This window comes from Physcomitrium patens, chromosome 9, assembly GCF_059467195.1.
Source record: "Physcomitrium patens ecotype Gransden chromosome 9, ASM5946719v1, whole genome shotgun sequence".
Classification (NCBI taxonomy): domain Eukaryota; kingdom Viridiplantae; phylum Streptophyta; class Bryopsida; order Funariales; family Funariaceae; genus Physcomitrium; species Physcomitrium patens.
In genome coordinates, this window is record NC_143418.1 from 17,884,155 (window position 1) to 17,895,314 (window position 11,160).

The following is an 11,160-nucleotide window of genomic DNA, read 5'->3' on the forward strand; positions in this document are numbered from 1 at the left end:
CTGTTCAAAGAGTTCCTGTCATACATGATGTGGGTAGTGGCATTGGGATCACAGAGCATTTTTGAAGATTTGAGATTTATTGGTGATGATGGATGAATCCGCTGAGGAGATGGTGGCGGGTTATACTCTTAAGGTTTTCCAGAGGCGTCTAAACGTTACTCAACAGCTTCAATCTAGAAGCTTGATATTGTCGCAGAATGCATCGAGAAGGCACTTGTACTAGTCGTTAGGGAAGGTGCACATCTGTTCTTTGTGCATACTTGTAACCTATTCCTTTTCTTCTTTTTTCAGCCCTGAGACCACAGTTGTGCAGAAATTATTGGAGTGGATGATTCTCGAACTGTTTTTCAGATGGAGTATGGCTTTGTCCACTAGTGCAGTACCATGTTTAGAGTGTGCTCAGCTGAGTGTCAAGTCGGTGGCGTTCCTCACAACTTCACTATTTTCAGCCTACTGAACCCACCTGTAGACGGAATCCTTACTGTTGTATTTCAGAATGGGACACAGCTTACCCGTAAAGCCAGCCGTCTACATTCAGGAATGAGACAATGTGTGGTCATCCGAGACGACTACACACCTACCGTTCCCACACTTGTCTAGATCTAGAAAATGGCCCAGAACTGCCCCCACAACTGTCCACTTCAAATTGTAAAGTTCCAAAGTGTACATCACACCCAGCAGTGAGTGGCACGTCACCACTGCTGAATGCTGCAGCGCTTCAGTTGGAAACACACCAGATCGCACCGTCTGCTCACTTCTTCCGTTCAAGGAAGCTGCATCTTACAAGCTGACATGGGTGATGCGGACTGGAAGCACTTCATAGAATCCATGGCAGTTTTAGTGCGAAGTTCGCATGTTCCATGCATCTTACCGCTGGTGAGAACAGAGAGAATTGTACGGACTTATATGACCAAAAATGGTACAACTCTCTGGATGGGCCATCCATTTCATCAAACCCAGAACCAGAACACACTTGCGATTTGAGGGTGCAGCTGAAGGGAGGAAGCCAAGACAAAACAAGTAAATAATTTAGGCAAATTGTTCTCCACTGCAGATAGTACTCATCCAGTGGCCACTGCTGTAGTTCACAGATACGCAGTATTAATGACTACCTTCGTACTATCGAAACATATGACCCACCATTGGATCAGATATCCAACAGCAGAATTGCTACAAATCAAGCAGTTTACATTGAGATATAAAATAGTATGCGGTTCATCAAACGAGAAGACGGCACACCCTTCCTAAGTTCTCACCTCTGCATAATGACCTTAACTGTCAACTACAAACTGTTATCGGATTGCTTGCAGGGAGCTGTCTACTGGCCATTCACCAGAGACCAGGGGAGAGAAACATGCGCACACCTTGCACGGTGGAAGTTTTCACCAACAATGGTTTCTGCGATTGAAAACCATCTGTACCCAACCTACCACCATAATTTGAGAAACATTGCAAGCATTTATGAGACCATGCCAGAGCACACCAGCGAAGGAACAAAACAAAAATTCCTGTGAGAAAAAGAAGCAGCATATTTTGGAAGTTACCTTCAGCAGAGATTCAGAAGGAAGTCACAGAATGGAACAGGGCCATTTCTTGGGCGGTTTATCGGACGAGGAAGACATCAAGTCCACGGTACGAGGTGTTCCGCGACCCTCCTTCTCACAGACAATTCGATCACTTTGTTGTTAATGACGTCAGCTATACCAAGAATTGTACTAGAAGCCATGACGTGAGGATCACGTGGTGGTCCATCGAACATGATAAAATATTCACGGTATCTAGAACTTTGATCTAAAAAGAGTCTGAATGATTCACCTCCAAGTATTTTCTGACAATCTTGTTTGTTCTTTAGTCAAAAGAAAACATTTTCAATGTTTATGTCAATGTCTACATGCTCATATACCTTGAAGTGAGGGTGAAACTTGATTCCAATGTTTTCATGCAAACAAGACACAATACAAAACATGTTTGTTTGGTTGTCCAAACTACAATCAGTCCACACTAATCCACACCAATTTCACAAATTCAAACACATCATAATAGCTTTCCAACCAAATATCCAAGGCCCAGACATATTTGCAAAATCTGCATGACATATTTTGGTGAAAAACCACATTTGCAAACAAGATTGTCAGAAAATACTTTTGTGCAACATAATGAGTAACTAATCAGATTAGTCAATTGGATTCAAATGAATACATAGTGGTTAAGCCCAAGGTTCCAGTAAACATGGGGGATATAAAAAAAAGGACTAAAGCTGTTACTAATTCCACTTGCTCCTATGCCCCTATTTTCGTGCATGGGACCTTCTGTCCTTATTATCCCTGATACACTAAATAATTAAGCTATTATGTAGAGAAAACTGGTACTGTTCCCACGGCCACTAGACTTAAATACAAAACACACCCTTCGTTACAACGCCATCCAATGGAGTTCCCTTGTTTTGTTTTCCAGTGTTCTTTGATAAAACACATGATCGAATCTTATACTATTATTTGACAATTAAGCAAGAAATCTAAACATCATGCCATGCTGCCGACTTAACGCAGTAAAATATCTTAGGTCTCATTCACAGTTAGAGCTGCACTGTAAGGATTAGAAATATAAACCACAACAATGGAACATTCCAATAAAAAACTGATCCGTATGGCATTTCTTCAGGCTCTGCTTTGTGGAAGAATGACCAACTGATAGCATATTTGTAGTATTATTGGACAAATGACTTCTTACACGTTGGAAAAAGGAGCCAACAAAATATTTCAGGATTCTCAACTTTTACAAGCTAATCTCTAATTGTATCGAAGAGTCTACGACCAAGTGTGTACGATTTCAAAGCCTGTGATGCTCTCCAGCCATTTGGTTGAAAGAGGGGGCAGGTGAAAGCAATGTATCCTAACCTATTTAAACTCTGTTTTGTGACATTACAATGGTACAATGAAATTCACTCAGACGGAGATATGCTCAGACGGGGATTTGTTTACTTACAAACAAGGGCAGAGTACTTACATGTCTCTGCACTCCCCTACTCAATTCTCGGATTTCAAGTTCCTCGCCTAGTTAGTGGCCAATTGCATCCAGTGCAACTTTTACTAATCGTACAACTCCATCAATATCACCCAGACCACCCAACTCCCCCACCTGCTTCACAGCAGCCATGCCCTGCGTCTCCTCACTTGCCTCAGCCTTTGTTGTTGCCTCAGCTGCTTTCTGCCATGTCTCCAGCAGCAAACTCATCTCCTGGGCCTGCAAACCAGCAATTGCAGTTCACCAGTCAATCCTTGCTACAAGAGCTGCAACATGCATCATTGGTACAATGAAAGGTGTTCAATGGGGAAGCCAGACAGAAAGCTAACTTAACACATACATCTTTCAGAAATCGAGTCGTCACGGGTCGCAACCGTGCAGGAATGTTAAGTGAAGTGCCGGAAGCTCCTGAGAACACTTGAGGAGACACTATTGCTGCCTTGCTTAACGAGGCCTTGCTGCCAGGAATTAAACCGTGATGCTTATTGAGATTGTCCACATCTGACGCTGAAGAAGACGACGGAGACTCCCCTGCATTACCAACGACATCTCATTCAATCGTCAAGCTAAGATTTTTACTCAACTGGATAAACTTCAGTAACAAGTGATAGTGGTTTCATGAGAGAACTAGATGTACAGAAAACTCACCATTCGAGGGCACGTGCGGAGCAGACTTTGATTCTACAGCCGACTGAACTTCTTTGCAGTCATTTGCAAAGGATGTTTTTTTAGACATCATAAGCCTTGTGCGAGCCACAGCTGCACATGTGTAAGCTAGAGCTGTAGCTCTTAGATCACCCCGTCGTTTATACTGACAAGCACAAAACCTGTCACATAAACACATAGAGAGGGTTCTTCATCAAGGATGTGTTATACTAGGCAACGACAGCACCGCAATCGACTGGGAATTTTAATCGAGACTAGAGGAATAAATTTTAAAAAGACAAAGATAAACTATTAGATCAAGTCATGATACTCAACAAGAAATGACAACATCAGGTATATACAGCATAAGACTGTGTAGCATACTCGCAAAGGCCAGCTGTGTCTTTATAGAGTTCCATTGACTTTGAAGTGCTACTTTCTGATTGTAATGGTTCCAATAGCGCTGCTGATTGTAAGAACTTCAGGGCTGACATTAAATATAAGTTGGTGCTTCCTGTCTCATCAGTATTCTGGTTTTCACAAAAACACACGTTAGAACCAGGAGAAATAAATATGTAGATAAATAATTTTATTCCTTAAACTTTCTACTGTGGTCCAGAAATTAATAATTGGCTTCATGACTATCTAAATATAAACAATTAAAAACGGAACGTGAGCGTTGATGCGAAAGAGCAAACATCGAAACTTGGCAGGTGTCTGCGTTGACGTATACTCCAGTTTGACACAAAAATTTGCGGAGACAACAACAAGCGCACCTTCATCCGATCTGCAGAGTGCTTCAGATCCTTCGCAGCCTTCATTAAAGTCTTTGATTGAAGAGCGTGGGCATGTTCCTTCTTTGCAGGGCTGTCAGTTGCTACCTCTCCAGCTGAGGCTTTTGTTAAACCAATTTCCATATCTTCCCGTTTCAATCCATCCCCTCTATCACCCCCACCCCGAGTATTTGAAGAAGCCCCAGGCCTCTTACTAAGGTCCGTAGGTCCTGCCGCAGTTCCACCACCGTCTTTACGCAAATTTGAAACAATTCTATCCCCCTCTCGATTGGAATCTTTGCTTACAGGGGCAACCCTAACACCGTGCCCCTGCACAGGTTTCTCCGGAACACTTTCTCGTGGAGGACGACATTTATCATCTCTTGGATTGTTCCTCTCCTTAACATAGTGATCACTGTGGTCAACATGATCGTAATCCCTAATATCAAGCCTCCTGGAATCACTATCATGCTCACGGTTGCCTTTCCGTCTTCGCTGGTGGCCATCGTCATCAATGTCTCCCGAACTATGTGGATGCCGCTCTGGATGATAATTATGACTGTGTGCCCGATCCACACCCCTGTCCTCCTCGTCGTACCAACCATCATCACGCGCCTCACCACTGGAGTCTTGTTTCCCGAATCTTGTGGTATTGTGTGTAGCCCCAGGCTGACGGTATTCTCCTTCATCGAAAGAAGATCCACGAGAAGCAGCCCGAACATGCTTAGGGCCTGGTGACGACTGCATAGCAATGTCAGCACCCAAAGCGGTGTGGCCTGGAGCTACTCTATTGCTGAACTCTCTATTTCCGTTTGCTACTCTCACAGGTGACGATGAGACGGTAGACTCCAGAGGAGAGCCCACGCCTTTCAACCCTGGACCGGATGATCCTGAAGATGAATTTGAAACCTTAGACGACGTTGAACGATTCAAATCTTCTCTCCCGTACGTTGACTTCCCCTGTGGACTCGCTTGAGAGGGTCTCTCATATAATGCATCGTCCCGGCGCTTCTTCCACGTTCTTTGCTCTGAGTCACTAACATCTTCCTTCGATCTCCTCTGCTTCTCTAAACCCTTAGACCTTTTGCCTTGATCCCTATCATCTTCACGTTTCTCAACTCCATCACGATTCCTCAGGTCTTTTAAAACAGAATTAATATCCTGTGTCTCTTTATCTTGTAAGGTAGTGTTGGAGTTATCTTTAGGCTTCTGCATTGACATATCCCTTTTCGATTTCTGTACATTCCCACGCTTATCTGTTTCCACGTAATCATCCTCACTTGGAACCTGCAGGTCATCGTATTGTACCTTCGGCTTAACAGGTTTGCTCCTTTTTAAATTTGAAATTTCATCCAGATCCTCGGCAGCCCCCACCGTCTTCTTCCTCTTGCCTGGACCACCACCCTGTGTTTCTCCAGGATGCAGAAATCCAACTCTCTCTCTATCACAAGGCAGTGGCTCTAGATCCATGTCCTCCTTGCTCCATTGCGATGCTTCAATGTTACGTTCTTGCTCCTGCAACACTTTTTTCTTGCTACGTGTATCTTCACCTATACCAGAATACACTTCTCCATTATTCGTCTATAAAGTATGAGAGATTGTAGACAAAAGAGTCACGGATTACAAACTTTAAGCCAGCTCAAAGGAAATCATGATTGGTTCCATATCAAACTGAAGCCGCCGACAGTAAAATTACAATTTTAAGCAGCAGTTGTTCGTGTCAGGACTGAGACAAATGTTGCGGCCCAAACATAAACAGCGACTTCGGAGACTTACCTTCACTGGGACGCGTGCGCTTGACTTTGTCCTTAGGCTTGTGCTTATGCTTGTCGCTCCCTCCTATGCCATCACCCAAATTATCCAAACCCACGTCATTAATGTTCTTGCTTTTCGTTGTTCCATCAATCCCTTTGTCCCCACCGACCTTAGGAGCAGAGCTTCCCAGTTTTCGTGCTACACCTTTCTTAGGTAGGAAATTCTTCTTGGTATCCACTTCATCTGCCCATTTGTCCACCACAGGATCTGCTGCTGGAACCGGAGCCTGCACCGCGGTAGGGGCAGCTGCCGCGGCTGGAAGGCCAGCACCAGGAAGTGCAGGGTTCTGATATCCCAGTAGGGTATATACTGCCGCGGTGGTCTCTGCCTCCGACCACTTGCAGTTGTTCATATTTGGCCTGTTCCCATCCATGCTGTGTCAGCTGGTAAAAAATTTAAGAACAATATATATGTAGAAAATGAGACATGACACAGCTAACAGGAAATAACAGAGACGTTACACATAACCCAAAGAGTGAATAATATGTCAGTCGATTCACGATTCTGCATCCAAGATTGATGTGGAAACACGTACAGAAGCAGAATTCAACAAGCAGAACTCAGTCAACCCAAAAATACGCAGTCAATCATAATACTAGAAGTTAGCCATATCAGACACTTACAGCCAATCCATCATCCTGCAGCGCCATCTTTTGGGTAGGGAATTTGGGTCTACATGCGGCATCAACAATCGCCATTGCTCACACTTGTCACAGGCGACCCAGTGGTCTAAAACAAGCTGGGGGAGCACGAAAGAAGGTGGAGCAGCCTCTAAAGGTGCTGGAGGTTTTTCTTCTTCCTTACTAAGCACAGGTTCTGACAGGCTCACCCGTTCTCTCTCATTGTCTTTCACAGGTAATTTCTTGTCCTGAGAAATTTTTGAACTCTTCTGCTCATTTGGGACAACTTTCCGACCCGTAACACTGATATTTGTTTTCTTGGTGGCACTTCCAGGCTTAGAACCATCCCTTATCGCATCTTTACCTTTAAACTCTCCGGCAGCATCCCTCCTTGAATTATCTTTAAGCCCTTCCTTGGGGTTCTCTTTGGTTCTTGCAGGAGCTGTGTGTTTGGTATCGTCTTTCCATAGCTTCCTGGGCTCAGTCAGGCTTGTAACCTTATCATTGCCCTCCTTCTCATTATCAATCGTTCTGACGGCCTCGAAATCTTTCAATGCAGGACCTTTCCCAGTGGTTTTAGATCGAGGGATTTCTTTACTGTCCCTGTTTTTTGAGGCCTGTGGTTTCCCAGATCCTTTACCATCTGTGGCTCCCTTGTCCTTTTGACCGTTTGCGGTCGGAGGTTTATTGTTTTCAGGTTGCTTCCGAGAGCTCTTCAACGTAGAGTCTTTAACTAAGTCATATTCCTCCTGTCCAAATCCTTCCATTCCTTTCTCATCAAAAGAATCAAGCTGCTCAGGTTTGACATACTCATTCTTGCCAGCTTTTAACAGCCGTTCTTTCACAATAGTCTTCTCTGTATCAGATTCCCTTTTCGCTTTTCTCACACCATTAGATTCAGCGACAAGGTCAACACCCTTTTTACCATCTGTAGAATGCTTGACAGCATCAGACCCTTTGCTTTTCCTGTAGTCTGAACCAGGCCCACGAGGAGATTCGAGATCAACCTTATTGGCAGAGGAATAGGCATTCGTAGCAGCAGAAGGCAAGTTCCCAGATTTATGCATGTAGAAGTTGGACTCTTTCACGTCCATAATCTCGACTGTGCTATCCGACAATGGGGAAAGCAAGCCTCCTTCCGGACAGGGCGCTGTCATCATCTGTCCCAATAGCCATGGCGATGAATCCATCAGGATGCAACACAGATCATGCATGATGCGTTTGTCCAAATCCAGAACCCATCTTATTGCTACAGAGGGAACATGACAGACGTACCTCAATCATGGCCATGGGGCTGGGTTCAGGGGATTCCACGTTTGAACGGGAATAATTGTCGTCATCATCGTCCAAAGACGGTTCATCGTCTGAAAAGTCGTCCAAGCCAAGTCCGTTGTAGATTGCCTTTCGTTTCGCTTCCTCTGTGTCCGCAGCTTGCTTACCTAGTTTTATTTTTAATTTCACCTTATTGCTGGCAGCCAAGGCATTGACAACACCATTCTCTTTGGCGCTAGCTTGTTGCAATGAAGGTCCCGCAGAGCGCCTCGCAGGCTGCCACTCCACATACCGCACTGTGTTTAGAATGCGCGCAGGGATTTTCAAAAAAAACATAGATAAACGAAGGCAGAGAGAGAAGTGAACAGATATATCAGAAAATAAGGAGCTCCATCACCTCTGCTGAAACGCTCCATCCTTCTCCCGCAGGCCGTGCAACCTCAGCAGCAGGTGGTGCTGGATGTGCAGGATGGGGATCGGCCAGCATAGATGGGACTCGAGCATGGGTTGGCAGAAATGTGCCATATCCTCCGTACTTGGAACCTGAGATCATCCAAACTTGACTTCAGCGTGCATGTACCATAAGTGAGGCGAATTCACACACGCTCGCGTGTAGGTACTGCCTTACAAACGCGAAAGAAAGGAGCCACCTAAGAATCGATTCGATCTGCACCCGCAGAAAAGAGAAATCATACCCAGTTTCTCTGTAGAAAGGTTCCCCCCTTGAAACTCCTTTTGGCAGTCACCGAGTAGCATTTCCAACCTCGTATCCTGCCACCAACAACATATCATCAATCGAAGCTCTTGCCAGAATACCAATCGAACTTTTTCACATGGAGACCCCTACACAGTCAATGCATGATTTAACCATCAACGTGAAGCCATCAACCCTAGAATTTTAGATCGTTTCGCAAGGTAGACGGGACTTCATATTTCGCTCGCCCTAGAGTGTTCATTACAAGGCCGCAAGTGCAATCCTTCGGATCGTGTAGGTAAAGCTCCCTTTGTACTTGCAATTGACTTTCAAACCTCAAACAGATGCCGCAATAAATCTTCCTAATATAATAACCTTCCTCCGAAGCCAGGCAAGAAGTTACTCAAAATCATTTCCGTGTTTCCCGACTTCAGTTGTAAAGCTTCGAAATGTCGATGGCCCTCACAATCCTCGCTATGACATGAAGTCCAACAATATACCCTTGCCATGTGACCTATCACTTCATAGCCACTATAATGGCGCCCTATATATAACATTTGCAACAAGAGCCGAATAGGGTAAAAGACTACATCGGCCCCGTCAGCAAAGAGTGAGCTTTCCGAACATTCGGCTGCGACATTGACGATAAGAGAAAGCCAGTATAGACCGACTCCATGCAGGAAGGATCGACAATTATCATAACAATGCAGAGAAAACCTAGCTCACATGGATGCCAGTAATTGACTTCATTCCCACAGAAATGGATTCCGCCAAGCTCTGAGGACAAAAGGGCCTAGGGTAGACATCCGCACTCAACAGGACTTGGAATTCAGCTATCTCCACGTACACAGGAATGTGTGAGCAAAGGAAAGTAAATTGCAATACGATAGGCCGAATTGAATCAAAGGAGGAAATGCAAAATCAAGCAGGAGGCGTTTACGAGGTAAGAGAAATCGGTGTCGGGATCGAGGGCCTCCTTGGCTTCTCCCTCCTCGAGCTCCGCATCCTCGTCCTCCATGGTCCCCGTCCAAGTTACTGCTGCCCCACGCAATTTACACCACCGCCTCTCCTCCCTCCGACCCCTGGCGACTGTGAGCACCTAGGGTTTTAACGGTAGTGCGGGCATGACCGCAATAGCGAAGAAACTGGACAGCAGCACTAAGTTTTGAGCCCTCAAGCAAAGGCCTTTCTTGAAGCTGCCGATTCTACGTGGCGAGAAATGGGAATGAGAGAAACCCACGAGGAAGAAAACGAATAAAAATAAAATAAAATGGCGACGACAAGCCCGCCCTGCGATACAAGAGAATGGGGAAAGAGAGGAATGAAAAAGGCGGACAGACAGGGCCAACTTCCTGTCTCTGTGGGTCCACAAACCCTACAAGCGCAAACATCCAATCGGGGAATTCGGTTGCTGCACCTGCACGAGAAGAGCTGAGACGAAGAGACGAGAATGAGGCAACAAAGCGGAACACAGGTAGGAAAGGGAATGTGGCACGAAGAGAAGAGTCGATGAAGAAGAAGAATGGGTGCCACCAAACCAACACCAAGTGCAATAACGACGAAAACAAAATTATGTCGATAGGTGAGGGCTGCAGGATGGGGACAAATCCAAGAAGAACGACGAGGACAACGACGACGATAGGGGAAGGAAGTGGAAGGGATGTAGAGACAAAAGTGGGTAAGAATGATACAAGAGTAGGGAGAATAATAAAATGGAGGCAGACCGGCGTTGTAGCCACCACTCCGATACGACGACTAGGGTCATGAGGACGCGCAAGTGAACGGAGACAAGCGAAGAAGGGAAAGCAAAAGGGAAACGCAGACGAACAAGGTGCCCCCGACCTCCACCCCCCAACCTCCCGAGCCAGCCCCCGGTTACAGCCCCCAGCCCCCCAGCCAGCCAGCCCGGCCCCAAGCCCCCCTAAGCCCCAAGCCTCGGATGGACTTCCGCCAAAACCTCAGGCTTTCAGTCATCCTCTTCCCTTCCCCCTTTCCCCCCTCCTCTCCTCTCCGCATTCCTTTCTTCCCATCCCTTCCTTTCCCTTCCCTACACATTCAGGCTTCATTCGCAGGGCATTCACCCGTACCACTGCCATCCCCACGCCGATCCCATTCACCCCCCCCCCAGTTGCTTCGCAACAGCTCCATCACTGTACAATCGTTCGTTAATTTTTAATCTTTTTATACATTTATTTATTTATATACACATATATACATATTCCTACTTGTTCTATCTCTCTCTTCCGCGAGAGCACACACACGTACACACATTACTATTCCACGTCATTTCGCTTCCACTGATGAAAGTCTCGCACTC

The 11,160-nt window shown here is 45.6% G+C and overlaps 1 protein-coding gene across 1 annotated transcript; it reads right to left on the reverse strand.

The window, feature by feature from the left end:
* Positions 1–2,608: 2,608 nt before the first annotated feature.
* LOC112286689 (cysteine-tryptophan domain-containing zinc finger protein 7) lies at positions 2,609–10,138 on the reverse strand. Its single transcript, XM_024528828.3, has 11 exons — positions 9,784–10,138; positions 8,845–8,920; positions 8,547–8,692; positions 8,153–8,425; positions 6,881–8,037; positions 6,219–6,616; positions 4,446–5,992; positions 4,054–4,199; positions 3,673–3,851; positions 3,365–3,555; positions 2,609–3,243 (listed from the first exon to the last, which is right to left on the reverse strand). The coding sequence occupies exons 1-11, from the start codon at positions 9,859–9,861 to the stop codon at positions 3,058–3,060; spliced, it is 4,377 nt and encodes a 1,458-aa protein (XP_024384596.1). The 5' UTR covers positions 9,862–10,138; the 3' UTR covers positions 2,609–3,057.
* Between the last annotated feature and the right edge of the window lie 1,022 nt (positions 10,139–11,160).

Excerpts from the sequence above, each read along its gene's own strand:
- LOC112286689 (XM_024528828.3), bottom strand. The coding sequence starts at position 9,861 with ATGGAGGACGAGGATGCGGAGCTCGAGGAGGGAGAAGCCAAGGAGGCC. Across the intron at positions 8,038-8,152 it reads GCCCCATGGCCATGATTGAG|ATGATGACAGCGCCCTGTCC; the intron begins GTACGTCTGTCA and ends CTATTGGGACAG. Across the intron at positions 3,244-3,364 it reads CGACTCGATTTCTGAAAGAT|GCCCAGGAGATGAGTTTGCT; the intron begins GTATGTGTTAAG and ends GCTGGTTTGCAG.